Source organism: Drosophila pseudoobscura, chromosome 4 (genome assembly GCF_009870125.1).
Source record: "Drosophila pseudoobscura strain MV-25-SWS-2005 chromosome 4, UCI_Dpse_MV25, whole genome shotgun sequence".
NCBI classification, from domain to species: domain Eukaryota; kingdom Metazoa; phylum Arthropoda; class Insecta; order Diptera; family Drosophilidae; genus Drosophila; species Drosophila pseudoobscura.
In genome coordinates this window covers 27508079-27535251 of record NC_046681.1, presented here as the reverse complement: position 1 = coordinate 27535251, position 27173 = coordinate 27508079, and the positions used below count along the sequence as shown (strand labels likewise).

Below are 27173 nucleotides of genomic sequence, written 5' to 3'. Positions count from 1 at the left end.
CAAAAAGCTGGCGAAGCAAAACCGAAAACCGGTATTCTCATACCCTTGAATGGGAATCATTCGCTTAGTTGAGTGAATGATTTGGTTATTTGTTTATTTTCTAAACTTTAAACCAATTTATCAGCTTAATTGTGATGTTTTCTTACAGTTTAAATGTGTATTTGCTTAATTCTAAACCAAATTATTTGGTTCTTTAAGCATTCCTTATGGAAATTGTATACAAAATAGTCCTTAGGTAAGTAGAAATGCCTCTTAGGAAAGCCCATAAATTCTACTGACTGATTATATCTAGCATTAGATGTTAATCCCCCTGGTAGATATTTACAGCTGCTCCATGAATCCAATCAGTCAGTAGAATATCTAAAGGGTATAATAAACTTCGCCTAGACTCTAGATATACGTTTCATGTTGTGTGTGGCTGGTGGCTGTCTGAGACACTTCTACCGCCTGCTCCTGCTCCTGCTTCGTCTGCTGGTCCTGCTTCTCCTCATCCGCAGGCAGTTCAATGTTCACCGCTTTCAAGGCCTGCCGTATCCATGTGGGAATCGGATCCTTGCCAAAATGTCTACCCATAAAGTCACTCACAAATTGCGGGAACTCGTCGCGTTCAATGGCTTCTCGCATGCCCCGCATCAGACGCAGCTGATAGGCCACATTGTGGATGCTGAGCAGGGAGCAGGAGACGCTCTCATTGGTGGCAATGTGGTGGAGGTACGAACGGGTATAGCGCTTGCAAGTGCTGCACTCGCACTCCTTGTCAATGGGCTCCAGGTCGAGCTTGTATTTGGGCTGCTTAAGATTCAGCTGTCCCCTGTCGACCAAGGCACATCCGAATCGTGCCGTACGCGTGGGAAAGACACAATCAAACATATCGATGCCCAAGGCAACGCAGACCACAAGATCGGCGGCAAACCCCACACCCATGAGGTATCGCGGTTTATCTCGTGGCAGATGGTCCGTGCAGACATCAACCATGCGCCAGAAGTCGTGTTTGCTCTCGCCGCCACTCAGTCCACCGACGGCAAAGCCGCGAACTTGCCGCTCCATCAGGGCGGAGACGCAACGTTGCCGCAATGGCACATCGAGTCCGCCTTGAACAATGGGAAACAGCGATTGATCGTCGTCCCGAGCATGGGCCTCGATGCAGCGATCCACCCAGCGTATTGTCCGCTCCATGGCCTCCTCCACACGTGGCCCGATTGTGGTCGTCTTTACCACATCATCCAGCTGCATCATTATGTCCGCCCCAATGGCATTTTGGATCTGTATCGAGTGCTCTGGGGTCAGCATGCACTCGCTGTTGTCGAAGGGTGAGCGAAAGTTCACGCCCTTCTCATTAATCTCGGCCAGCTGCAGCAGGGACACCATCTGGAAGCCACCAGAGTCCGTCAGTATAGCTCGAGGCCAGCCCATAAACTTGTGCAAGCCGCCAGCTAACCGTAAAGTCTCAATGCCCGGCCGTAGTCCCAGGTGATATGTGTTGCCCAGCAGGATTTGGCAGTTCAACTCAATCAGCTGATCCGGCAGAATGCCCTTCAATGTTCCCTGCGTGCCCACCGGCATAAATACTGGCGTGTTTACCTCACTGTGCCTGGGAAACGAAACCATTCATTGCGTGATCGTCTGCACTTCGAGTACTCACCTCAGTGTCATCAGGCCCGCCCTGGCCTTGGATACGGAGCACTCCGCCACGACCTTATAAGTCAGGGGAGGGATAGTTCTTGTACTCATCTAGTTATCAAACGGCAAAACAAAATAAATTAAATAAATACACTTTGCCGGTACACGTTTTCTTTGAGAATTAGTGTGCCCGCACTCCACTAACGATAAGATGCCAGCAAAAGGTACCAAATTCGATTTTCTCTAGTATTTTTACACTGGCGCGCGTTTGCTATCGGTTTTGGCATAGACGAATTTGAGTTTTTGACGAGGAAGGCGACCAAATTTTAGAGATAGTGTTAGGGAATTATGGAAAAGCACCATTTGCTGATATTTATTTATTATTTTCAGCCATTTTTCTCACACAATGATCAAATAAACCATCAATGTTCTGCTTCCATGTATCCAGTAGGATCTGTACGTTGTTTAAAGAATTTTTTTTAAGGAAACTGCTTATACGAAAAAATGCAGACGCATGACGCAGACCTAGTGTAAACCGGCCATTATTTAATAAAATAATGAAAATGTAAAACAATCAAGTCTATAATATTAAGAGTCCAATGAAATGCTTGCCTTATTTAAGACATATGTATTGTACCTATCTATTGAACAGTTGCTAACTTGGGAAATAATTCTAAGTGAGCACAATTGGTTGAGGATGCACAGTTGAGGTAACCATGGCCCGAATACTTCAATATTCAAGCGGAATTATAATATGTATAGGTAACTACTACGGGGCAAGCCGCCTTACTTCGCTCGAGCGCCAATCCCTGGCTCACTCGCACCACCCATTTGTTCACGCACACATCATAAATAAGTATAATATCGGGATACGACGACGAACTTTGGTTCGTATAAAATGTACAGATAATAAAGAAGCTTCAGGCGTTTTCATAGCGCTGCTTCATCATTTTCTTAATATAAGATTTGTAATCGTTTCCAGGTGGCATATTGCCAGCTTTGTTTCCCAGGCCCACATTGTTGGTGCGACCATCAGCCTGTGGATTCAACAAATTATATATTTTAATTATCTAATGCAATATTTATGCTTAAATAAAAGTACCTCAATGATCTGGGTGCGCCCCTGATTCTTCCTGCCCAGACCCTGGCCCTCCGTCCAGCCCATCTTCTGCATCAAGCGGTTGCCCACGTTATTCGAGCTAATTGGCAGAGCTGAAGCCGCGCTGGCATTATTCTTCTGACGCGTCTGCAAGGTCTTTATCTCCTGCTCGAAACGCTCCCGACTGCGATTCGGAGGCGGTGGATCGCTCTCCCCGTACTTCAGTCTCCTCTCCTTGGCGCGGTCCCGATAGCTAAGATGTCCAGAAGGATGCACGAATTTACGAAATATCCCTCCAAAAATAAAGCTTTTACTTACGATAAGCCCGCGTCGCTGTCCGGATCGGGGTCGGCGTCAGCAGACGCTCCTGAACCTTGATTGAGCTTGGCCAGATTTTCTTTGTGCAAGTTCGACATTTTCAAATGCTTCTGCAGGATTTCGAGGGATTGGAAGGCACGTTTACATAACAGACAGGTCAGTTTCTGTAAGTCCACGAAGTCCATTTCATCAGCAACGGCACTAGATCCACCAACAGCCGCCGCTGGGGGCCCCGCAGTGTCTTCATCCGATTCAGAGCCACCGCCATAAGCTTTGAACAGCTTATTCACCCCCAGTGGAGCCGCGGGCGGCATAAAGTCAGTCAGCTTAGCTCGCTCCTTCTTCTCCAGTATGGAGAAACCCACATCTGCATAAGACCCCTGTGTGGAACGCGAGGTGCTAGGCCCCGACATCTCGCTTCCTGTCAAAATGGGATGGGGAGTGGCCACCACGGTGTAGTCCTTCTTCTGGTTTAGCTGCTTGGCCCACTTCTCCATATCTTTGACGATCTTCTTGGCCACCTTGACCTTGTCGTGCTTGTTGTTACCGTCCTTCTCCTTGTCCTTTTCCTTTTCCTTTTTGGAATCGTCGTCCTTCTGCTCGGCCTCTGCCAGTACCTCTTGCAGTGCCGCCTGGGTGGAGGCAGGAGTCGCCAGAATGTAGGTGCTGCGCCGCTGATCCCAGTACAGATAGGCTCCCGTTTCGTTGTTGTAGTAGTACTGGGAGTGGGCGTCGTAATAGAGACCCGTGCTCGGGTCGAAGTAGTACCCAGAGGTCTCATCGTATTGGTAGCGAGAAACATCGGGGGAGGCTGCAAGGGAGAGTGTTAAATGGAGCTTGAGTCGTTACTGCATTCACTTACGATAAGTCTTGCCATCGTTTCCCCTTGGGGCGACAACATTCTGAGTGGCAAATGTGGCCTTTATCTCGGCAGCTGCTTGGGCAGCGGCTATAGCGGCCGCTGTGGCCGTTGTCTCAATGTTGCTCATCTTCTTTTGCTTTCGTTGGATGGCCGAGAGAGCCACGGCAGCCCCGGAATTGGCCTCCGTCAGCTGAGGGTCTGAGGGGCCACTCTTGGCTATCTCTGCCGTGTAGTAGTCCGTGTAGTACTGAACATAGTGCGCCTGCTCCTCTGGATTAGAGGCATACAACGAGGCACTGTACTCGGCGAGCCGGGGAACGTCGGCGAGAGTATAGCTTCCACCAGCCCCTGAGGGAGCCACAGCTGCAATTGACCCGTTTGGAATACCTCCGCTGGCCACACTTGTAGAGGTGGCAGCTGGCGAATCATTTGGTATTTTCGGCCGATCATCAACGTCGACGCAGTAACTGATGGCAACTGAAGCGGAAACGGAAGATGTTTGAGAATTGCATAGAGTGCAAGACGACGACTCTTACCTTCACGGTCATCTAGTGTCAGAGGTGGATCCAGCGCGGTCAAGGCATTGTGCAGCTCCATCGAGTCAACGAGCGTGTCAAAGTGCAGATAACAGATACCTCGCGATGCCTGCGTTAGGGTATCACGGCTGATCAGCACTTTGCTGACAGATTTGGCCAGTTTGGGCTGGAGCTGCTGCAGGGCAGTCAGCACGCCCTCCTCATTGGTCAAGGCGTCCAGATTGCGTAACATAATCTCTGTCAAAGTGCATGGGTAAGCATGGCAGGTTAATGAGTGTGTTTCTCTGTCTGAACAAAATGGCATTGCATGAGATTGTTTTTGGTTTGTATACTTTTTGTGAGGATTCGGCTGACTTCATCGATCCCCTCTCCAGCACCAGAGAGTACATTCTCGCTTTCCTCGCGGGAGACATTGCACATGAAGCACTGGAGGCGCCGCTTAAAATTGGTGGCACCACACTAAAAAACAAAAACGAAGGAAACCATTTTAGCTGCATGATCTGAGCAGGAAGTTAAAGTCAGGCCGTACCTTGACACAAGTCCAGTCTGAGATGCGCGTGTTGCGTGTATACTGCATGGACACCCGGTGATCGCCCAACTGGAGAGTGCCCTAAAGCAGAGAAGGAAGACAACGAAATGATTGCGAATTAGCGACTGGAATGATTGGATTATAAGTTTCACAGGCTACACAGTCACCAGGTTGCTTCTGTTCTGTGTTTTGCGGCGGATGTAGTCGCTGGCAGTTTGCTCCTTCTGAATACCGCTATAAGTGTGAAATGGTTACTTTAAGTTCAGTTCTCGCTCTAAACCATCCGAATTTGGACTTGACTTGACATAAAGAAACAGATGAAATGAGGAGATGCTCAACGCTTATTGCTTAATGCTTAATGCTCAACTAAAAAGGGCGACAAGGAGAACTGAACTAAAAGTGAAGATTTCGTTATAGTTGAGGCCGAGTTTTGATTTGTGCCGATCTCGTGGCTGAATCAGGAAGAGTCTTGTTGGTTGTTGTGATACCTTAGTTATTTCCATCCATTGTCTCGATTCCTCGACGGTTTTAAACTCGACAAATGCGAAACAGCGTGAGGCACCTAAATTTTAGATAGAAGCAGATACGAAAATGTTTTTGTCAAAATATGTTGTTGGTTGTTTCAATAGTTCTGTAACATTTTTTGGGGATTGCTTTTGGTTTATGTGGAATTTTGTAGATGTTTGTCGTAAGCCAACTATTAAATGAATTGTATTTCCTGTTGACAACATTGCTGGGCACTGGGCACTGGGCACTCAATACTCACGCTCTTCGTGTGGTTTTAGACTAGCCTAATTGTATGTATAAATAGTAAATTCGTCGAATGTGTAACCCACCTGTAGGCTGCTTCCTCATCACTCGTATAGAAGTGGGCTCCATATTCACTTTGATGAGCTCGCCCATGATCTGCAAGGGTTAGCGTTACGTTACAGATCGATATTTTTCCCAGTAGAACCTTATTCTTACGTCTGCCTCGGTAACATGCTTCTGAAGCCCGAAGAGTATGATATTGTTCTGGGCTTCGTTGCAGGTCCTGTGATGCTTGCGGCGATACTGGCTCTCGTCGGTCGCATCGTTGTCGCTATCGTCGTCGGAGGAGTATCGTCTCTCGCGGTCCCGTTCCCTGTCGCGATCCCTGTTGTTATTCAGCTGGGCGTTGTTGCTCCCATTGTTTCCATTATTATGATGCCGATAGTCAGCGCCCCGACTGAAAGGATGGATCCAAGTGTTCAGTTACAGCAAAAATTTGTGCTATCACAGAATGCAAGTCTTACTTGTTGCGCTCATTGCCCCGATCGGAGTTGCGTTCCCGCGACTGGCGCTCATAGTTCTTCCACCGCTGATCGCGATTGTTATCATAGTTATCCTCGCGCCGGTCGTAGTTGTCCTCGCTTCGATGCTGGCGATTATCTGAGTTATTGCGCGAGTTGTAGTTCCGCTCCTCTTGGTAGTCGTCGTCGATCAGGTCGCGGTAGAGATCCTTGTCCTGACTGCCGCCGGAATGTCTATTGTAATGCGAGGAACGCTCTCGACTCCGCGAACGCGAATTGTGGCGTCTATACCCACCGTGCTCTCGGTTCCGTTCGCTGCAAGAATATATTTCGTACTCGTATGAAAGCATACACATGACGAGGGTATCTTACCGGGAACGTGAACGGGAGCGACTATAGCGTCTATATTGACCTGCACCATGGTTTCCACCGACAACGCCGCCGCCGCCACCGCCATTGCCATTGCCATTTCCACCTCCTCCTGAGAAGCCTCGACCGTAACGTGAATCCATATTACGCTAATCTGATACGAATCGGAGCGGTAATTATATTTAATTGTCTGTCCTCATTTGTCTCGCGCTGGGCCCTTTTCCCGAGCCCGAGCTCTAAAGCTCTAAAACTAATCTTTAGCTAGTTACGTATTCAGATTTGCACATTTCTTACGTATTGTACGTTGCTGGGAGGACCAAGATTATATTTAAAGAGTTCTTTTTCCCCGAAATCCGTTCATTGAGCGTGAAATACAATTCTTACAACAAAAAGGCTGGATGAAAAATCTCTGCCTCCTTTGCCATTCACACAAAACAGACAACATGTTATCGATACTAGCTTGAGTACTTTGGCAAATGAAATACTTTGTGTTGCAAAACGGAGTAGGGAAACTGCTGAAACTGCTATACAGCAACTACAGCTGGTTGCAGAATTAAGAGGAAAATCCCCATCCAAAAAAACATTTACAGAGGTGTTTTATATTACAAATATTCATGCATTTATTTTACATTTCGATTTGTATCATACCACAATAAGCACATAATAATAATTAAAATCTGGAAAAATACATTTTCGGCCGTTCTCATAAAATGTTCAGGCATTCTCATAGCGCTGCTTCATCATCTTCTTAATATAGGATTTGTAATCGGTACCAGGTGGCAGGTTGCACACCTTGTTTCCCAGGCCCACGCTCTTGGTGCGACCATCAGCCTACGGATATGCAATTTACATTGAACTGGCGTCTGGCAATAGGTTACATATGTATAACTCGAATTACCTCAATTATCTGGGTGCGCCCCTGATTCTTCCTGCCCAGACCCTGGCCCTCCGTCCAGCCCATCTTCTGCATCAAGCGGTTGCCCACGTTATTCGAGCTAATTGGCAGAGCTGAAGCCGCGCTGGCATTATTCTTCTGACGCGTCTGCAAGGTCTTTATCTCCTGCTCGAAACGCTCCCGACTGCGATTCGGAGGCGGTGGATCGCTCTCCCCGTACTTCAGTCTCCTCTCCTTGGCGCGGTCCCGATAGCTAAGATGTCCAGAAGGATGCACGAATTTACGAAATATCCCTCCAAAAATAAAGCTTTTACTTACGATAAGCCCGCGTCGCTGTCCGGATCGGGGTCGGCGTCAGCAGACGCTCCTGAACCTTGATTGAGCTTGGCCAGATTTTCTTTGTGCAAGTTCGACATTTTCAAATGCTTCTGCAGGATTTCGAGGGATTGGAAGGCACGTTTACATAACAGACAGGTCAGTTTCTGTAAGTCCACGAAGTCCATTTCATCAGCAACGGCACTAGATCCACCAACAGCCGCCGCTGGGGGCCCCGCAGTGTCTTCATCCGATTCAGAGCCACCGCCATAAGCTTTGAACAGCTTATTCACCCCCAGTGGAGCCGCGGGCGGCATAAAGTCAGTCAGCTTAGCTCGCTCCTTCTTCTCCAGTATGGAGAAACCCACATCTGCATAAGACCCCTGTGTGGAACGCGAGGTGCTAGGCCCCGACATCTCGCTTCCTGTCAAAATGGGATGGGGAGTGGCCACCACGGTGTAGTCCTTCTTCTGGTTTAGCTGCTTGGCCCACTTCTCCATATCTTTGACGATCTTCTTGGCCACCTTGACCTTGTCGTGCTTGTTGTTACCGTCCTTCTCCTTGTCCTTTTCCTTTTCCTTTTTGGAATCGTCGTCCTTCTGCTCGGCCTCTGCCAGTACCTCTTGCAGTGCCGCCTGGGTGGAGGCAGGAGTCGCCAGAATGTAGGTGCTGCGCCGCTGATCCCAGTACAGATAGGCTCCCGTTTCGTTGTTGTAGTAGTACTGGGAGTGGGCGTCGTAATAGAGACCCGTGCTCGGGTCGAAGTAGTACCCAGAGGTCTCATCGTATTGGTAGCGAGAAACATCGGGGGAGGCTGCAAGGGAGAGTGTTAAATGGAGCTTGAGTCGTTACTGCATTCACTTACGATAAGTCTTGCCATCGTTTCCCCTTGGGGCGACAACATTCTGAGTGGCAAATGTGGCCTTTATCTCGGCAGCTGCTTGGGCAGCGGCTATAGCGGCCGCTGTGGCCGTTGTCTCAATGTTGCTCATCTTCTTTTGCTTTCGTTGGATGGCCGAGAGAGCCACGGCAGCCCCGGAATTGGCCTCCGTCAGCTGAGGGTCTGAGGGGCCACTCTTGGCTATCTCTGCCGTGTAGTAGTCCGTGTAGTACTGAACATAGTGCGCCTGCTCCTCTGGATTAGAGGCATACAACGAGGCACTGTACTCGGCGAGCCGGGGAACGTCGGCGAGAGTATAGCTTCCACCAGCCCCTGAGGGAGCCACAGCTGCAATTGACCCGTTTGGAATACCTCCGCTGGCCACACTTGTAGAGGTGGCAGCTGGCGAATCATTTGGTATTTTCGGCCGATCATCAACGTCGACGCAGTAACTGATGGCAACTGAAGCGGAAACGGAAGATGTTTGAGAATTGCATAGAGTGCAAGACGACGACTCTTACCTTCACGGTCATCTAGTGTCAGAGGTGGATCCAGCGCGGTCAAGGCATTGTGCAGCTCCATCGAGTCAACGAGCGTGTCAAAGTGCAGATAACAGATACCTCGCGATGCCTGCGTTAGGGTATCACGGCTGATCAGCACTTTGCTGACAGATTTGGCCAGTTTGGGCTGGAGCTGCTGCAGGGCAGTCAGCACGCCCTCCTCATTGGTCAAGGCGTCCAGATTGCGTAACATAATCTCTGTCAAAGTGCATGGGTAAGCATGGCAGGTTAATGAGTGTGTTTCTCTGTCTGAACAAAATGGCATTGCATGAGATTGTTTTTGGTTTGTATACTTTTTGTGAGGATTCGGGTGACTTCGTCGATTCCTTCTCCACCGCCACAGAGGGCGTTCTCGCTTTCCTCGCGGGAGGCGCTGCACATGAAGCACTGGAAGCGGCGCTTAAAATTGCTGGCACCGCACTAAAGGAGAAAAGAAAGAAACGATTTCGTTTTAGTTTGATGACCTTGCAGACATTTTAAGGTAGCTGGCACCAAAGACTAAACAATTACCAAGATGTTGCATGACGCACATAATAAAAAGCTGTTCTATGGCAGGCGGGTCATGGTCTTAAAGTTCTATTAAGGGTCGCGCGCGGGTCTCAGGTTTATTTTCGAATATGGTTCACCTCTGATCTCGGAGGCTCTGCCTTTTCTGGTCTGTCTGTATTCAGCAGTTGATTTCTTCTACTGCTCCACAAGACCGAAAAAATACATGTTGGAGATACCGACTATATTTACTAAGTGAAACTAATTACGAAAAGGATCTATTTTTACTAGAGGTCTGCATGAATGGAACAAAAACCGAGCGGGAACGTTGTGAGAATGGGATTTGGTCTTGTATCAACATCTTGGTATCTTTCAGCATTTGCTTATACCTTGATACAAGTCCAGTCCGACATCCGTGTGTGGCTGTACTGCATTGACACCCGGTGATCGCCCAACTGGAGAGTGCCCTAAAGCAGAGAAGGAAGACAACGAAATGATTGCGAATTAGCGACTGGAATGATTGGATTATAAGTTTCACAGGCTACACAGTCACCAGGTTGCTTCTGTTCTGTGTTTTGCGGCGGATGTAGTCGCTGGCAGTTTGCTCCTTCTGAATACCGCTATAAGTGTGAAATGGTTACTTTAAGTTCAGTTCTCGCTCTAAACCATCCGAATTTGGACTTGACTTGACATAAAGAAACAGATGAAATGAGGAGATGCTCAACGCTTACTGCTTAATGCTTAATGCTCAACTGAAAAGGGCGACAAGGAGAACTGAACTAAAAGTGAAGATTTCGTTATAGTTGAGGCCGAGTTTTGATTTGTGCCGATCTCGTGGCTGAATCAGGAAGAGTCTTGTTGGTTGTTGTGATACCTTAGTTATTTCCATCCATTGTCTCGATTCCTCGACGGTTTTAAACTCGACAAATGCGAAACAGCGTGAGGCACCTAAATTTTAGATAGAAGCAGATACGAAAATGTTTTTGTCAAAATATGTTGTTGGTTGTTTCAATAGTTCTGTAACATTTTTTGGGGATTGCTTTTGGTTTATGTGGAATTTTGTAGATGTTTGTCGTAAGCCAACTATTAAATGAATTGTATTTCCTGTTGACAACATTGCTGGGCACTGGGCACTGGGCACTCAATACTCACGCTCTTCGTGTGGTTTTAGACTAGCCTAATTGTATGTATAAATAGTAAATTCGTCGAATGTGTAACCCACCTGTAGGCTGCTTCCTCATCACTCGTATAGAAGTGGGCTCCATATTCACTTTGATGAGCTCGCCCATGATCTGCAAGGGTTAGCGTTACGTTACAGATCGATATTTTTCCCAGTAGAACCTTATTCTTACGTCTGCCTCGGTAACATGCTTCTGAAGCCCGAAGAGTATGATATTGTTCTGGGCTTCGTTGCAGGTCCTGTGATGCTTGCGGCGATACTGGCTCTCGTCGGTCGCATCGTTGTCGCTATCGTCGTCGGAGGAGTATCGTCTCTCGCGGTCCCGTTCCCTGTCGCGATCCCTGTTGTTATTCAGCTGGGCGTTGTTGCTCCCATTGTTTCCATTATTATGATGCCGATAGTCAGCGCCCCGACTGAAAGGATGGATCCAAGTGTTCAGTTACAGCAAAAATTTGTGCTATCACAGAATGCAAGTCTTACTTGTTGCGCTCATTGCCCCGATCATAGTCGGAGTTGCGTTCCCGCGACTGGCGCTCATAGTTCTTCCACCGCTGATCGCGATTGTTATCATAGTTATCCTCGCGCCGGTCGTAGTTGTCCTCGCTTCGATGCTGGCGATTATCTGAGTTATTGCGCGAGTTGTAGTTCCGCTCCTCTTGGTAGTCGTCGTCGATCAGGTCGCGGTAGAGATCCTTGTCCTGACTGCCGCCGGAATGTCTATTGTAATGCGAGGAACGCTCTCGACTCCGCGAACGCGAATTGTGGCGTCTATACCCACCGTGCTCTCGGTTCCGTTCGCTGCAAGAATATATTTCGTTCTCGTATGAAAGCATACACATGACGAGGGTATCTTACCGGGAACGTGAACGGGAGCGACTATAGCGTCTATATTGACCTGCACCATGGTTTCCACCGACAACGCCGCCGCCGCCACCGCCATTGCCATTGCCATTTCCACCTCCTCCTGAGAAGCCTCGACCGTAACGTGAATCCATATTACGCTAATCTGATACGAATCGGAGCGGTAATTATATTTAATTGTCTGTCCTCATTTGTCTCGCGCTGGGCCCTTTTCCCGAGCCCGAGCTCTAAAGCTCTAAAACTAATCTTTAGCTAGTTACGTATTCAGATTTGCACATTTCTTACGTATTGTACGTTGCTGGGAGGACCAAGATTATATTTAAAGAGTTCTTTTTCCCCGAAATCCGTTCATTGAGCGTGAAATACAATTCTTACAACAAAAAGGCTGGATGAAAAATCTCTGCCTCCTTTGCCATTCACACAAAACAGACAACATGTTATCGATACTAGCTTGAGTACTTTGGCAAATGAAATACTTTGTGTTGCAAAACGGAGTAGGGAAACTGCTGAAACTGCTATACAGCAACTACAGCTGGTTGAAGAATTAAGGGGAAAATCCCCATCCAAAAAACATTTACAGAGGTGTTTTATATTACAAATATTCATGCATTTATTTTAAATTTCGTTCGCGTAGTCGTGAGCGATCCTCGCATTACAATAGACATTCCGGCGGCAGTCAGAACTAGGATCTCTACTGCGACCTGATTGACGGCGACTACCAAGAGGAGCGGAACTACTACTCACATTCTGAGCAGCTCTAGTCGTCGACTCACTAAATTTATTTTTCTCCTGCTTACGTTGGATAGCCGAGAGGGCTACCGCTTCAGAGTTCGCTTCAGTTAACTTGGTATCTCCACTGTTTTCGATCTTGGCTATCGTCGCCGTGAAGTAGTCCGTGTAGTACTGAACGTAATACGCAGTCTCACCCGGGTTACCTCCACACTGAATGCCTCCGATGTCAGGGGACATACATAGTAGAGGTTATAAGGTGCGACGTCTCGGTTATTTTTTCGCTGATGTCAGCTTCGATGTTGTAGCTGATAGATACTGAAACAGAAGTAAGGCGATGAGAGAATTGTGTAAGATTGTGTAAAATTGTTTAATTGTCTACCAGCACGTTCATCTAGGGTCAGAGGTGGATCCAGCGATGTACAGGAATTGTGCAACTCCATCGAGTCAACGAGCGTGTCAAGACCTGTCATGTGTCATGTCTTAGACCTTGGAGGTACTTCTCTTCAGACCTTCTTTTCAATCAATAATCTTATGATTTTATACTGTGAGATAACTAAGCCGGAAACACATATTTCATGATCACTGCCGACTGCTGGTTGGGTTTCAAAACTGTCTTGCTTATGGCGCTGATAACTGTGTTAACTCCATCCATTGTTTCACTTCCTCAACGGTGGTAAATTCGATAAATGCTATACCGCTTGACGGATCTAAATTTCAAACAGAAGCAGATACAAAACGTTTGCGTCAAAAAATGATGATGGATCCGATGGGGTTGTAACATTGGTTCGAAGTTCATCGATTATCATTATCTATTGCAAACATAGCTAAACACTTCCGTCCATTTTCTTACTTATTTGATTAATTTCCATGGATATTCATCGAGTCTTTGACGCTGTTCCGTTTGACGTGTATTCAGCCCTTTACAATGCGCTCGTGATCTGAAAGTATTTAGAAAGAGAATCAGCTAAAGGGAATCCAGTATGACAATTGACACTTTGTGCACACTTCAAACTTGGTGATTCCCTTGGTCACGCCAAAGATAATGATGATTTTGAGGGCATCACTGCCAGCCTGTATATTGTTGCCACCAAACTGACCCTCATTCAGGTTTCCCGTTCACCTTCTCTGCTTTTATGTGGAAGATTTGTTCCACTGGTTATTCCATTTCTGGTCTGTGGCTGATATCCACGAGGTTGGCTGCAAGTAGATATAGGCATAGGAGATTTGTAGCCAGCTTACTGGTTACTGGACTTGCAGTCCAGTAACGTGCTGCTTTCGTCGGTTGTGCTTCGAATTCGGTAAAGGTCATGACCATTTTTGTTTAGGTTATTGTGGCGCTTGTAGTCTTTCTATCTCCGACACTGATCATGGTCAGAATTATCATCACACTGATCACTGCCATCCTCTCGTCCGAACTGGCGCTGCTCAAGACGGAGAGGACGGATAAATCTACCGCTTTCATTGCCACCTCCTCCACCTCCGTCCATTCCTATTCTCTCCTTGAGGTAAATCCGCGGCCTTGTAGGCACCCCGGTCACCGTTTAGGTTAACAAACTTCTATCAAACGATCTAAGATTAGACAACTGTTTATAGCCTTCCACTCTTTTTTTTTTTTGTTTTTGTGGAACTCTTTTTTGCCATTCACACAATAGCGATAGTTGATTGTAGCGTGAGAATCTAGAGATGAAAATATTTGAAGAACACCAAATTATTTTAAGAAAAAGAAAGAAAAAAATGTTTACGCAAGGCACAGATGTCAAGTTAAATATTGCAAATTATAAAAATATGATTATTATTATAGTATATACGATTATAGTCGGCTCATTTACAGTTGTAATGAAATATTCGCAGTATCGCACAGATCTAAGTATAGTGCTTCAAGACGTCAAAAGCTAGCGCTTTGCAACACTGAAAGTCCCTCACTGCGCAGCGTGTGTTGGGGAAAAACCATTTTATAATATTTTATTCGATCTAAAAGTAGACTTCCCCCGAAAATCAAACAAAACATAATCAGCTCTGCAGGCATCGCTCTGTTCCTTCTGGAAGTGCTGTACAAAGTGAAAAGCAATGAAGAAAGTGCTATTAACGAAAACGCAGTGCATACAGCGGGTGTCGTCTGGAACAGACCTGATATTGAAACAGACAGCGCCAGTTGTAGTTGCTGTTGGACCCGCACCTTTGAACAGCAGCACGTACACACACCGAAAAGCCTTTCTGCCAGTTTACAAGGATATCATCAGAGAAGTCATGCGTATACCAGATAAAGATATACAACAACGTCTCATCGATGCTATTAATGGATCGGGGAGCGATAAGATATCTGCACCTACCTCGCGTCTAAATAAACAGTGTTGTTGTGGGGCGACCAAAGTGAGCGCTTCCACACAAACTGAGGACGAACCAAGGATACCATCGCCCAGTACATCTTATCGAAATCATGCGACGCCAAATACACTCGTAAAGGAGTTGATAAAAAATGACTCATTGACTGATGTACCCAGTCCCAGTCCCAGCCCCATTCCTAGTCCCAGTCCAGCTCCATCCATGCCTCAGAAAGTGGCGAAAAAGCGTGGTCGTAAGCGCAACACCTGTGTGCCACAAGTGGTCAAAGTATCAGCAGCTGAAATGGCCCAGCAGGACCGGGAGGCTAAACAACTATCTCCCGTGATCACCAAGAAGAGAAAACTGGAAGTTCCTGTATGTCAAAGTGGCTACAGACACACAATTGTATATTGCAAGTTTGGACATTAATTTATTTGTATTCCCAGGAACGAAAGAGGAAAGAGGAAGATCGACCGGCGTTAGAGCGTCGCAGCTCGACCATGTCGGATGTGTCCATCAACGTGGCTGAAGGTTTCGAATGTGTCGACTCTTACATTGAAAATGGTGTGGACATCATTCGCATAATGGCTATGGAATTCCAGAAGGCCCGTATTTTGTCTCTTCAGGGCCTGCTGTGAGTAATTGTAAACATGTACCTTGAAATCAGATGTGTGATTTTAGTTCTTCCCCTACTTAGACCCATTCATGATGATATTCTAGACGGCGACATTTATGGCGTGCGGCGTCAGATTTTTGTTTGCAAACATAGCAATTTTGATATCAATGAAATGATTAGCGCTGATGGTGAAGATTGCCTGGAACTTGCTCTAACGAATGATTGTGATCCGGATCTAGTCACAGCCCTTTTAACAGCCGGCTGTGTGCCCAACCACATATACGAAAACGGAAATACGGCCCTCCACATAGCTGTCATCAACAACATTGATAGAGAATCCATAAGGCAACTAATGCTACGTATTGACCTGGATCTCTTGCTACAGACAAACGATGCCGGGTACACTGCCCTGCACCTGGCAGTGCGTCACAATCAGTACCATGTGGCAGAGACCATATTGGACTGCATAGATGAGCGGCAATTGGAGGGGGGGGCTGTATATCGGAGGGCAACAGAGACGACAGACTCAAAGCTGACGCCAGAGAAAGCGTTTGCCAAATACTATGAGCGTGCCTGCGATAGACTAGAAACAACCAAGGATGTGCTCAAGAATCGCCGATTAAAGCTGGATATTCTAAATACAGCAGAGTTGATGGCGGGCAACACTCCTCTTTTCTTTGCTGTAGAACAGGGGCAAGGTGAGCTAATGGAAAAGGCGATAAAATATTTCGTAATGTTGCATCATCATCGTCTTTATATTTCAGAGCATATTTGCTATTTCCTGTTGGCTCATTTGTGCGATCCAGACCAGGAAAACCTCAGCGGGCATTCCCCCAAATCGTTTCACTACGAATATGCTCGCATTTTGAGGATTAATTTGAAAATATCCCGCGTGATGGATAAAGTCATTGGCATATTAAATGGATGAAGATAAATGTACATTACATCGAAAATTAAATATGTTTAGCCCCAGTTTAGTTCAAAATTGGTTTTCTTGAGTTTCGCCAATTCCATTGGACGCAGGGACGGTGGTAGACCAATCTGATGTGTTCTCCAAGGCCATTTCTTTGCTTTTCGCTTGCGAGTTTTCGAGTTCTTCTGCGCTCCAACTGCAAAACAATAATTGTTAGGTATTTCCATTTGTAATCCCTTTCCTACGTGGAACGTACCTAGCTTTTCCAGCTTCTTGAACTCCCTTTCACTATAATGACCATAATTGCAATACAGATCGAACTTGCAGTATCCCTTAAAATAGCGCTGACATGGTTTCTTTAGACGCTCCTCTGCCAAAATCTTAGCGGGATCTATGTACATACATATGTAAGTGTCAAACAGTGGGTTAGTTGGACAGTGGGTACGCTCTGTTGCAAGCAGAGATAGTAGCTCGTACCTTCAAAGCGCCGCATGTACCGATACTTGGCCACCGTGTGAGATATGCCATTGTTGTGCAGCTTCCGCACATTCAAGTCACTTTTCATAAAACAACCGCAGTAATCACAAAAATAACTTTGCCCCATTTGGAAAGGGGTGAAAATGTAAACAATAACTTTTCGTCCTAGAGATGGTTAAATCCATGAGTCGATAGTACTACTCTTGATAGTGATGCAAGCTAATAGACTATCGTATGCATTTTTTTGCAAATTTTGTTATGGAAATATATGAAATCTTTTAAATATTACATTTTTGTAATAGCCACTCCAAAATAATATCATTTAAAGGACTGGGATTTTCCCAGGCAGTCGGCATGTGGGCATGGCAAAATGTTTCATCTAGCTAATAATATTCGACGGAATATCAAAATTTAACAATAGGAACGACTATCCTCTTTTGTTTTTTTTTTTACCTATTTCGCTAAAACCTTTTTTTGACAAGATCCAATAAAAGCAAGTCTTTAAAATAAACCAGTCAATTAGAAAATAGATTCACTAATCGTATAAAATTATGCGGGCATGCATAAATGTTCTATATAGCTAGTAATATTCTACGGAATATCAAAAACGGGGGATATGTAAAAAAGATCTTGAATTCGTCAGTATATGGTATATTTAGAAAATATCACGTAAATTTTGGTATATTTGCGAGGGCCAGACAATATATATATGATAAATAAACCCACGGTCACATAAAGTGAAAGACAAAAGATATTGGCAAAAAGCCGGTGGAAAAGGGAAAATTTAAGAGTTGTAAACCGCTTATTAGAGGAATGGAGCCTACGCTGGATACGTATAAGCTTAGCTGTGAGCTGTTTGGCCACAGCTTAGATGTGCGCGCTGTTGCCGCTGGTAGCGTCACGCCCGAGGGTCAAATTATTTTGTCTGGGTCTCGCGACAAGAGTACAAAGCTGTGGAAACCAATTGGGTGCGTTGTTTGAGCTAGAATCATGTGGTTTTTTAATCCTCAATCCTCCTTTGATATTCCAGCAACGAGTATATTGAGAGCCTGACGCTGAAGGACCACAAAAATTTCATATCCTACATATATTTCCATACCGCCGAGCAGTGGATTTGCACGGCCAGCAATGACGCGACAATTTGCATCTATAAGCAAGACGGCTTTCTGCCCCTGCTTACGCTTAAAGGTCACGAGTCGACCGTTTGTGCCTTGTCTGAGGGCCTGAAGCCGCGCAGTCTCATCAGCGGCAGTTGGGACAAAACGGCTCGTGTGTGGACCATAGGAGAAACGGGCGAAGCTACGACCGTGTCTCTCAAAGGGCACGAAGCAGCCGTCTGGGCTGTGGCCACTCTGAAAACGGAACAAAAGTACGTGACCGGTGGGGCCGACAAGTGCATTTACTACTGGAACGAGAAGGGCGAGAAGCTGCGTCTGCTCAAGGGCCACACCGACTGCGTTCGCGGTCTGATTGGCCTAGAGGCCAACACGCTACTCTCGTGCGGCAACGATGGCGTCCTGAACTTCTGGAACGAGGAGGGCGAGTGCGTGCGCAAGCTGGCCGGGCATACCAACTACATCTATGCCATGGCCCGAAACCAGGCCTTGGGCGACCAGGTCGTTGTCTCCTGCGGCGAGGACAGCACTCTGCGCATGTGGAATGTAATAACCGGTGATGAGTTGGGCGAGCCCATTCTGCATCCGGGAATATCGGTGTGGTCAGTGGCGTGCCTGCTAAACGGAGACATTGTCACGGGCTGCAGCGATGGCGTCGTCCGAGTCTTTAGCAAAGACCCAGCGCGTCAAGCAAGCGAGGCCAACCGAAAAGCCTTCGACCTGGCCGTTGCCACTCGAAAGTCGCAGATAAACGAGGAGATTGGCGGCGTTAAGAAAACTGAGTGAGCCTTGCCTTCGCTTTTCTTTCATCTCGCACTCGGTGCCTTATGTACTCCTTTCAGTCTTCCAGGTCCTGAGGCCCTGCTAGCGAATGGAACCCGCGAGGGACAAACGAAAATGGTACGTCATCTAGATGGATCCGTCAAGTGTTATTCCTGGGAGCTCGGCAAGTGGAATTTGGTTGGTGATGTCATGGGCGCCTCGGGTGGCACTCAGGTCACCTCCGGCAAGAATCTGTACGAGGGCAAGGAGTACGACTTTGTGTTCAATGTCGACATCTCCGACACGGCTCCGCCGATAAAACTTCCCTACAACCATGGCGAAGATCCGTGGCTGGCAGCACAAGCCTTCATTCACAAGAACGATCTGCCACAGGCATACCTCGAACAGGTGGCCAACTTTATTGTAAAGAACTCTAAGAGTGGGCCTGTGGTGATGAGTCAGGCACCCAGCGGCCATCAGGATCCCTTTACTGGCGGCTCTCGCTATGTACCCGGCTCTACCAGTACGAATGTCGCAACCCCTGGCAATGCGGATCCCTTCACCGGATCCTCTAGCTATTCTACTAGCGCAAGCAATACGTCGTCCAGTGTGGATGTGAACTTTGTGCGTGCGGGAGATAAACATTTCCCCGTCAACAACTATCGCACGTTTGACACCTGCGATGCCACCAAGGTGCTGGAGAAATTAAAGTGAGTGGATTGGTGATTTGATGGCTATTACATTAAGGATCTTTAAATTGCTGAATTGCTTTTTTCAGAGAGTTCAACAAAAAGCTTACGCCCAGCGATGGACAAGTTGGCGATGAATTGTTGCTTGCTGTCATTAAGCTAACTGATCAGTCTCCGGTGGTGGACCTGACAGCTCTGGAGGCGTTGACTATTCTACTTAAATGGCCACCCGGTCAGGTCTTTCCGGTCATCGATATACTGCGCCTGGCCGTGCGCAACGAGGCAATCTTCAGTATCCTCACTAATAGCCATAACATCCTTGGAATCGTAATACCACACCTCAGTGGAGCTGCGGCTAATCAGTTGATGGTGGTGCGCTGCCTGGCCAACAGCCTCACCCACCACACTGGAAGGAAGCAGGTGGAGTCGGAGTTGCCCAAGATCATTGAACTGATTAGTGGAATCCGTGCGGGCAGCGCCAATCTGCAGATTGCGATGGCTACCTTCTATCTGAACCTGACCATTTCGCAGACTCTGGGTGTGGCAAAGTCCGAGGTGTGCTATATGGTCACCGCGGGTGTTGTGGAGCTGCTCAAGTGGGCCAAGGATCTGGAGGCCTGCTACCGTTCCATGCAAGCCATCGGAAACTTGACCACGACCCCATGTGGCCAGGAGACCATCGCCCAAGTTATCTCCGTCGACTATGTGATGGACAAGTTGCGTGAACTGACCAACACGCCTCAAGGCGAGAACTTCAGCAAGTTGAACACGGTGGGACAGGCCCTTCTGGCGGCATTCTAAGTATACTTTCTGCCTAGTTTCTAAATTATATATTGGAGAATGATTTTTCTAAATAAATATTAAACACTTTAGTCGGCTGACGTTTTGGAATGCTGAGGCGCCTCTTCTGTGCCTGCTGGCTTCGAATTAGCAGCGGGCTGCTGTCGGCTGTTTATGCGCTCCAACAGCTCCAGCTTCCATCGCTCCTCGGGCACTCCCTTGGCCCAGTCAGGCACAGTGCGACTTTCGAGTGGCAACGGCCAGGTCGAAGGCTTTTCGGTTGGCCTCGCTTGCTTGACGCGCTGGGTCTTTGCTAAAGACTCGGACGACGCCATCGCTGCAGCCCGTGACAATGTCTCCGTTTAGCAGGCACGCCACTGACCACACCGATATTCCCGGATGCAGAATGGGCTCGCCCAACTCATCACCGGTTATTACATTCCACATGCGCAGAGTGCTGTCCTCGCCGCAGGAGACAACGACCTGGTCGCCCAAGGCCTGGTTTCGGGCCATGGCATAGATGTAGTTGGTATGCCCGGCCAGCTTGCGCACGCACTCGCCCTCCTCGTTCCAGAAGTTCAGGACGCCATCGTTGCCGCACGAGAGTAGCGTGTTGGCCTCTAGGCCAATCAGACCGCGAACGCAGTCGGTGTGGCCCTTGAGCAGACGCAGCTTCTCGCCCTTCTCGTTCCAGTAGTAAATGCACTTGTCGGCCCCACCGGTCACGTACTTTTGTTACGTTTTCAGAGTGGCCACAGCCCAGACGGCTGCTTCGTGCCCTTTGAGAGACACGGTCGTAGCTTCGCCCGTTTCTCCTATGGTCCACACACGAGCCGTTTTGTCCCAACTGCCGCTGATGAGACTGCGCGGCTTCAGGCCCTCAGACAAGGCACAAACGGTCGACTCGTGACCTTTAAGCGTAAGCAGGGGCAGAAAGCCGTCTTGCTTATAGATGCAAATTGTCGCGTCATTGCTGGCCGTGCAAATCCACTGCTCGGCGGTATGGAAATATATGTAGGATATGAAATTTTTGTGGTCCTTCAGCGTCAGGCTCTCAATATACTCGTTGCTGGAATATCAAAGGAGGATTGAGGATTAAAAAACCACATGATTCTAGCTCAAACAACGCACCCAATTGGTTTCCACAGCTTTGTACTCTTGTCGCGAGACCCAGACAAAATAATTTGACCCTCGGGCGTGACGCTACCAGCGGCAACAGCGCGCACATCTAAGCTGTGGCCAAACAGCTCACAGCTAAGCTTATACGTATCCAGCGTAGGCTCCATTCCTCTAATAAGCGGTTTACAACTCTTAAATCTTCACCATTCGCATAATGGCTATGGAATTCCAGAAGGCCCGTATTTTGTCTCTTCAGGGCCTGCTGTGAGTAATTGTAAACATGTACCTTGAAATCAGATGTGTGATTTTAGTTCTTCCCCTACTTAGACCCATTCATGATGATATTCTAGACGGCGACATTTATGGCGTGCGGCGTCAGATTTTTGTTTGCAAACATAGCAATTTTGATATCAATGAAATGATTAGCGCTGATGGTGAAGATTGCCTGGAACTTGCTCTAACGAATGATTGTGATCCGGATCTAGTCACAGCCCTTTTAACAGCCGGCTGTGTGCCCAACCACATATACGAAAACGGAAATACGGCCCTCCACATAGCTGTCATCAACAACATTGATAGAGAATCCATAAGGCAACTAATGCTACGTATTGACCTGGATCTCTTGCTACAGACAAACGATGCCGGGTACACTGCCCTGCACCTGGCAGTGCGTCACAATCAGTACCATGTGGCAGAGACCATATTGGACTGCATAGATGAGCGGCAATTGGAGGGGGGGGCTGTATATCGGAGGGCAACAGAGACGACAGACTCAAAGCTGACGCCAGAGAAAGCGTTTGCCAAATACTATGAGCGTGCCTGCGATAGACTAGAAACAACCAAGGATGTGCTCAAGAATCGCCGATTAAAGCTGGATATTCTAAATACAGCAGAGTTGATGGCGGGCAACACTCCTCTTTTCTTTGCTGTAGAACAGGGGCAAGGTGAGCTAATGGAAAAGGCGATAAAATATTTCGTAATGTTGCATCATCATCGTCTTTATATTTCAGAGCATATTTGCTATTTCCTGTTGGCTCATTTGTGCGATCCAGACCAGGAAAACCTCAGCGGGCATTCCCCCAAATCGTTTCACTACGAATATGCTCGCATTTTGAGGATTAATTTGAAAATATCCCGCGTGATGGATAAAGTCATTGGCATATTAAATGGATGAAGATAAATGTACATTACATCGAAAATTAAATATGTTTAGCCCCAGTTTAGTTCAAAATTGGTTTTCTTGAGCTTCGCCAATTCCATTGGACGCAGGGACGGTGGTAGACCAATCTGATGTGTTCTCCAAGGCCATTTCTTTGCTTTTCGCTTGCGAGTTTTCGAGTTCTTCTGCGCTCCAACTGCAAAACAATAATTGTTAGGTATTTCCATTTGTAATCCCTTTCCTACGTGGAACGTACCTAGCTTTTCCAGCTTCTTGAACTCCCTTTCACTATAATGACCATAATTGCAATACAGATCGAACTTGCAGTATCCCTTAAAATAGCGCTGACATGGTTTCTTTAGACGCTCCTCTGCCAAAATCTTAGCGGGATCTATGTACATACATATGTAAGTGTCAAACAGTGGGTTAGTTGGACAGTGGGTACGCTCTGTTGCAAGCAGAGATAGTAGCTCGTACCTTCAAAGCGCCGCATGTACCGATACTTGGCCACCGTGTGAGATATGCCATTGTTGTGCAGCTTCCGCACATTCAAGTCACTTTTCATAAAACAACCGCAGTAATCACAAAAATAACTTTGCCCCATTTGGAAAGGGGTGAAAATGTAAACAATAACTTTTCGTCCTAGAGATGGTTAAATCCATGAGTCGATAGTACTACTCTTGATAGTGATGCAAGCTAATAGACTATCGTATGCATTTTTTTGCAAATTTTGTTATGGAAATATATGAAATCTTTTAAATATTACATTTTTGTAATAGCCACTCCAAAATAATATCATTTAAAGGACTGGGATTTTCCCAGGCAGTCGGCATGTGGGCATGGCAAAATGTTTCATCTAGCTAATAATATTCGACGGAATATCAAAATTTAACAATAGGAACGACTATCCTCTTTTGTTTTTTTTTTTACCTATTTCGCTAAAACCTTTTTTTTGACAAGATCCAATAAAAGCAAGTCTTTAAAATAAACCAGTCAATTAGAAAATAGATTCACTAATCGTATAAAATTATGCGGGCATGCATAAATGTTCTATATAGCTAGTAATATTCTACGGAATATCAAAAACGGGGGATATGTAAAAAAGATCTTGAATTCGTCAGTATATGGTATATTTAGAAAATATCACGTAAATTTTGGTATATTTGCGAGGGCCAGACAATATATATATGATAAATAAACCCACGGTCACATAAAGTGAAAGACAAAAGATATTGGCAAAAAGCCGGTGGAAAAGGGAAAATTTAAGAGTTGTAAACCGCTTATTAGAGGAATGGAGCCTACGCTGGATACGTATAAGCTTAGCTGTGAGCTGTTTGGCCACAGCTTAGATGTGCGCGCTGTTGCCGCTGGTAGCGTCACGCCCGAGGGTCAAATTATTTTGTCTGGGTCTCGCGACAAGAGTACAAAGCTGTGGAAACCAATTGGGTGCGTTGTTTGAGCTAGAATCATGTGGTTTTTTAATCCTCAATCCTCCTTTGATATTCCAGCAACGAGTATATTGAGAGCCTGACGCTGAAGGACCACAAAAATTTCATATCCTACATATATTTCCATACCGCCGAGCAGTGGATTTGCACGGCCAGCAATGACGCGACAATTTGCATCTATAAGCAAGACGGCTTTCTGCCCCTGCTTACGCTTAAAGGTCACGAGTCGACCGTTTGTGCCTTGTCTGAGGGCCTGAAGCCGCGCAGTCTCATCAGCGGCAGTTGGGACAAAACGGCTCGTGTGTGGACCATAGGAGAAACGGGCGAAGCTACGACCGTGTCTCTCAAAGGGCACGAAGCAGCCGTCTGGGCTGTGGCCACTCTGAAAACGGAACAAAAGTACGTGACCGGTGGGGCCGACAAGTGCATTTACTACTGGAACGAGAAGGGCGAGAAGCTGCGTCTGCTCAAGGGCCACACCGACTGCGTTCGCGGTCTGATTGGCCTAGAGGCCAACACGCTACTCTCGTGCGGCAACGATGGCGTCCTGAACTTCTGGAACGAGGAGGGCGAGTGCGTGCGCAAGCTGGCCGGGCATACCAACTACATCTATGCCATGGCCCGAAACCAGGCCTTGGGCGACCAGGTCGTTGTCTCCTGCGGCGAGGACAGCACTCTGCGCATGTGGAATGTAATAACCGGTGATGAGTTGGGCGAGCCCATTCTGCATCCGGGAATATCGGTGTGGTCAGTGGCGTGCCTGCTAAACGGAGACATTGTCACGGGCTGCAGCGATGGCGTCGTCCGAGTCTTTAGCAAAGACCCAGCGCGTCAAGCAAGCGAGGCCAACCGAAAAGCCTTCGACCTGGCCGTTGCCACTCGAAAGTCGCAGATAAACGAGGAGATTGGCGGCGTTAAGAAAACTGAGTGAGCCTTGCCTTCGCTTTTCTTTCATCTCGCACTCGGTGCCTTATGTACTCCTTTCAGTCTTCCAGGTCCTGAGGCCCTGCTAGCGAATGGAACCCGCGAGGGACAAACGAAAATGGTACGTCATCTAGATGGATCCGTCAAGTGTTATTCCTGGGAGCTCGGCAAGTGGAATTTGGTTGGTGATGTCATGGGCGCCTCGGGTGGCACTCAGGTCACCTCCGGCAAGAATCTGTACGAGGGCAAGGAGTACGACTTTGTGTTCAATGTCGACATCTCCGACACGGCTCCGCCGATAAAACTTCCCTACAACCATGGCGAAGATCCGTGGCTGGCAGCACAAGCCTTCATTCACAAGAACGATCTGCCACAGGCATACCTCGAACAGGTGGCCAACTTTATTGTAAAGAACTCTAAGAGTGGGCCTGTGGTGATGAGTCAGGCACCCAGCGGCCATCAGGATCCCTTTACTGGCGGCTCTCGCTATGTACCCGGCTCTACCAGTACGAATGTCGCAACCCCTGGCAATGCGGATCCCTTCACCGGATCCTCTAGCTATTCTACTAGCGCAAGCAATACGTCGTCCAGTGTGGATGTGAACTTTGTGCGTGCGGGAGATAAACATTTCCCCGTCAACAACTATCGCACGTTTGACACCTGCGATGCCACCAAGGTGCTGGAGAAATTAAAGTGAGTGGATTGGTGATTTGATGGCTATTACATTAAGGATCTTTAAATTGCTGAATTGCTTTTTTCAGAGAGTTCAACAAAAAGCTTACGCCCAGCGATGGACAAGTTGGCGATGAATTGTTGCTTGCTGTCATTAAGCTAACTGATCAGTCTCCGGTGGTGGACCTGACAGCTCTGGAGGCGTTGACTATTCTACTTAAATGGCCACCCGGTCAGGTCTTTCCGGTCATCGATATACTGCGCCTGGCCGTGCGCAACGAGGCAATCTTCAGTATCCTCACTAATAGCCATAACATCCTTGGAATCGTAATACCACACCTCAGTGGAGCTGCGGCTAATCAGTTGATGGTGGTGCGCTGCCTGGCCAACAGCCTCACCCACCACACTGGAAGGAAGCAGGTGGAGTCGGAGTTGCCCAAGATCATTGAACTGATTAGTGGAATCCGTGCGGGCAGCGCCAATCTGCAGATTGCGATGGCTACCTTCTATCTGAACCTGACCATTTCGCAGACTCTGGGTGTGGCAAAGTCCGAGGTGTGCTATATGGTCACCGCGGGTGTTGTGGAGCTGCTCAAGTGGGCCAAGGATCTGGAGGCCTGCTACCGTTCCATGCAAGCCATCGGAAACTTGACCACGACCCCATGTGGCCAGGAGACCATCGCCCAAGTTATCTCCGTCGACTATGTGATGGACAAGTTGCGTGAACTGACCAACACGCCTCAAGGCGAGAACTTCAGCAAGTTGAACACGGTGGGACAGGCCCTTCTGGCGGCATTCTAAGTATACTTTCTGCCTAGTTTCTAAATTATATATTGGAGAATGATTTTTCTAAATAAATATTAAACACTTTAGTCGGCTGACGTTTTGGAATGCTGAGGCGCCTCTTCTGTGCCTGCTGGCTTCGAATTAGCAGCGGGCTGCTGTCGGCTGTTTATGCGCTCCAACAGCTCCAGCTTCCATCGCTCCTCGGGCACTCCCTTGGCCCAGTCAGGCACAGTAATGTTGGGTAGCGAAATCGTGGACATGGCTTTCAGTATCTAAGGATATAAATATTGACATAAGATCTTGATCGTCTAGCTTTCCACGAGAACGGCCAAACAACCTGTTCGGTTCGCGTCTTATCCAGCTCCATTTGAAGTTCTTGGGGTCGGGGCTCATTCCACACTTGCCGTTCGATTTCAATGTCGGAACTCTCAATGGGAGGCATATTGGGATCGCCGTGGGTAACTGCTGCTGTTGTCAGATCAATGTCATCGTCATCATCTACAGGTACTGTGATGGCCTCCGCCTCCAATTGTGGTGGCTGTGGCTGTGACTCTGTTCTCGGTTCACTGTCGTTTACATCACCATCGTCCATGGCAAGCATCTGGTATCCATCGTAGGCATCCGAGTCATCGCTATCCTCGCTCTCGATACCAACGCGCGGATGGTCCACTGCTGGCGTTGGAAATATCTCATGACCAGGATCAGACGGTAATTCTGGCCCCATTGCTTTATTATTTATTTTTCCGTAGTTCTTTCTTCGATAACGATAGCCCGTAGCAGTGCTGTAAAATTCCAGCCAAGACAGTAGGTAGAGAACCAGTAGTTCGCTTTATAGCGAACCTATAGAGCCGTTACTTTTATAAGCAGGAATGTTAACG

The 27173-nt window shown here is 47.3% G+C and overlaps 11 protein-coding genes across 23 annotated transcripts; 4 read left to right on the top strand and 7 right to left on the bottom strand.

The window, feature by feature from the left end:
* Positions 1–79: 79 nt before the first annotated feature.
* Tgt (tRNA-guanine transglycosylase) lies at positions 80–1832 on the bottom strand. The gene is made up of 2 exons (XM_001356981.4): positions 1643–1832; positions 80–1591 (listed from the first exon to the last, which is right to left on the bottom strand). The coding sequence occupies exons 1-2, from the start codon at positions 1729–1731 to the stop codon at positions 391–393; spliced, it is 1290 nt and encodes a 429-aa protein (XP_001357017.2). The 5' UTR covers positions 1732–1832; the 3' UTR covers positions 80–390.
* Positions 1833–2215: 383 nt separating this feature from the next.
* Positions 2216–7062, bottom strand: LOC4817616 (RNA-binding protein 5-B-like). Of its 6 annotated transcripts, none has more exons than XM_001356980.4 (13): positions 6899–7059; positions 6608–6753; positions 6239–6550; positions 5931–6171; positions 5801–5870; positions 5453–5526; positions 4965–5045; positions 4768–4894; positions 4436–4672; positions 3900–4376; positions 3038–3848; positions 2723–2972; positions 2216–2657 (listed from the first exon to the last, which is right to left on the bottom strand). In XM_001356980.4, exons 2-13 carry the CDS (start codon positions 6745–6747, stop codon positions 2541–2543), a joined length of 2937 nt encoding a protein of 978 aa, XP_001357016.2. In that variant the 5' UTR covers positions 6748–6753; positions 6899–7059; the 3' UTR covers positions 2216–2540. The 6 variants fall into 6 exon arrangements, 5 of the variants coding, with proteins under 5 accessions (XP_001357016.2, XP_015036376.2, XP_015036373.2 ...); XM_015180890.2 differs by having other exon boundaries at positions 6608–6758; positions 6899–7058; XM_015180887.2 differs by lacking the exons at positions 5453–5526; positions 5931–6171; positions 6239–6550; positions 6608–6753; positions 6899–7059.
* Positions 7063–7197: 135 nt separating this feature from the next.
* Positions 7198–12230, bottom strand: LOC117184191 (RNA-binding protein 5-B-like). Of its 7 annotated transcripts, none has more exons than XM_033380730.1 (13): positions 12067–12226; positions 11776–11926; positions 11401–11718; positions 11093–11333; positions 10963–11032; positions 10615–10688; positions 10130–10207; positions 9548–9674; positions 9216–9452; positions 8680–9156; positions 7818–8628; positions 7503–7752; positions 7198–7435 (listed from the first exon to the last, which is right to left on the bottom strand). In XM_033380730.1, exons 2-13 carry the CDS (start codon positions 11913–11915, stop codon positions 7319–7321), a joined length of 2940 nt encoding a protein of 979 aa, XP_033236621.1. In that variant the 5' UTR covers positions 11916–11926; positions 12067–12226; the 3' UTR covers positions 7198–7318. The 7 variants fall into 7 exon arrangements, 6 of the variants coding, with proteins under 6 accessions (XP_033236621.1, XP_033236622.1, XP_033236624.1 ...); XM_033380731.1 differs by having other exon boundaries at positions 11776–11921; XM_033380733.1 differs by lacking the exons at positions 10615–10688; positions 11093–11333; positions 11401–11718; positions 11776–11926; positions 12067–12226.
* Positions 12231–14388: 2158 nt separating this feature from the next.
* LOC6903178 (uncharacterized) lies at positions 14389–16428 on the top strand. Its single transcript, XM_002132842.3, has 4 exons — positions 14389–15210; positions 15282–15469; positions 15533–16149; positions 16216–16428. Exons 1-4 carry the CDS (start codon positions 14581–14583, stop codon positions 16377–16379), a joined length of 1599 nt encoding a protein of 532 aa, XP_002132878.2. The 5' UTR covers positions 14389–14580; the 3' UTR covers positions 16380–16428.
* LOC117184192 (zinc finger matrin-type protein 5-like) lies at positions 16178–17045 on the bottom strand. Its single transcript, XM_033380737.1, has 3 exons — positions 16842–17045; positions 16621–16755; positions 16178–16560 (listed from the first exon to the last, which is right to left on the bottom strand). Exons 1-3 carry the CDS (start codon positions 16966–16968, stop codon positions 16415–16417), a joined length of 408 nt encoding a protein of 135 aa, XP_033236628.1. The 5' UTR covers positions 16969–17045; the 3' UTR covers positions 16178–16414.
* Positions 17046–17391: 346 nt separating this feature from the next.
* LOC117184189 (phospholipase A-2-activating protein-like) lies at positions 17392–20279 on the top strand. The gene is made up of 4 exons (XM_033380725.1): positions 17392–17809; positions 17872–18738; positions 18799–19428; positions 19497–20279. The coding sequence occupies exons 1-4, from the start codon at positions 17655–17657 to the stop codon at positions 20206–20208; spliced, it is 2364 nt and encodes a 787-aa protein (XP_033236616.1). The 5' UTR covers positions 17392–17654; the 3' UTR covers positions 20209–20279.
* On the bottom strand, positions 20223–27145 carry LOC4817611 (uncharacterized). Of its 2 annotated transcripts, XM_033380728.1 has the most exons (3): positions 26633–27145; positions 26496–26567; positions 20223–20393 (listed from the first exon to the last, which is right to left on the bottom strand). In XM_033380728.1, the coding sequence occupies exons 1-3, from the start codon at positions 27017–27019 to the stop codon at positions 20277–20279; spliced, it is 576 nt and encodes a 191-aa protein (XP_033236619.1). In that variant the 5' UTR covers positions 27020–27145; the 3' UTR covers positions 20223–20276. The 2 variants fall into 2 exon arrangements, with proteins under 2 accessions (XP_033236619.1, XP_001357013.3); XM_001356977.4 differs by lacking the exon at positions 20223–20393 and having other exon boundaries at positions 26325–26567; positions 26633–27138.
* Positions 20304–21502, bottom strand: LOC117184190 (phospholipase A-2-activating protein-like). The gene is made up of 2 exons (XM_033380729.1): positions 21319–21502; positions 20304–21256 (listed from the first exon to the last, which is right to left on the bottom strand). Exons 1-2 carry the CDS (start codon positions 21471–21473, stop codon positions 20923–20925), a joined length of 489 nt encoding a protein of 162 aa, XP_033236620.1. The 5' UTR covers positions 21474–21502; the 3' UTR covers positions 20304–20922.
* Positions 21447–22529, top strand: LOC26532810 (nuclear factor NF-kappa-B p110 subunit-like). Its single transcript, XM_033380727.1, has 3 exons — positions 21447–21570; positions 21634–22250; positions 22317–22529. The coding sequence occupies exons 1-3, from the start codon at positions 21521–21523 to the stop codon at positions 22478–22480; spliced, it is 831 nt and encodes a 276-aa protein (XP_033236618.1). The 5' UTR covers positions 21447–21520; the 3' UTR covers positions 22481–22529.
* LOC4817613 (zinc finger matrin-type protein 5-like) lies at positions 22279–23145 on the bottom strand. Its single transcript, XM_001356979.4, has 3 exons — positions 22943–23145; positions 22722–22856; positions 22279–22661 (listed from the first exon to the last, which is right to left on the bottom strand). Exons 1-3 carry the CDS (start codon positions 23067–23069, stop codon positions 22516–22518), a joined length of 408 nt encoding a protein of 135 aa, XP_001357015.2. The 5' UTR covers positions 23070–23145; the 3' UTR covers positions 22279–22515.
* Positions 23494–26381, top strand: Plap (phospholipase A2 activator protein). The gene is made up of 4 exons (XM_001356978.4): positions 23494–23911; positions 23974–24840; positions 24901–25530; positions 25599–26381. Exons 1-4 carry the CDS (start codon positions 23757–23759, stop codon positions 26308–26310), a joined length of 2364 nt encoding a protein of 787 aa, XP_001357014.2. The 5' UTR covers positions 23494–23756; the 3' UTR covers positions 26311–26381.
* Positions 27146–27173: the final 28 nt, after the last annotated feature.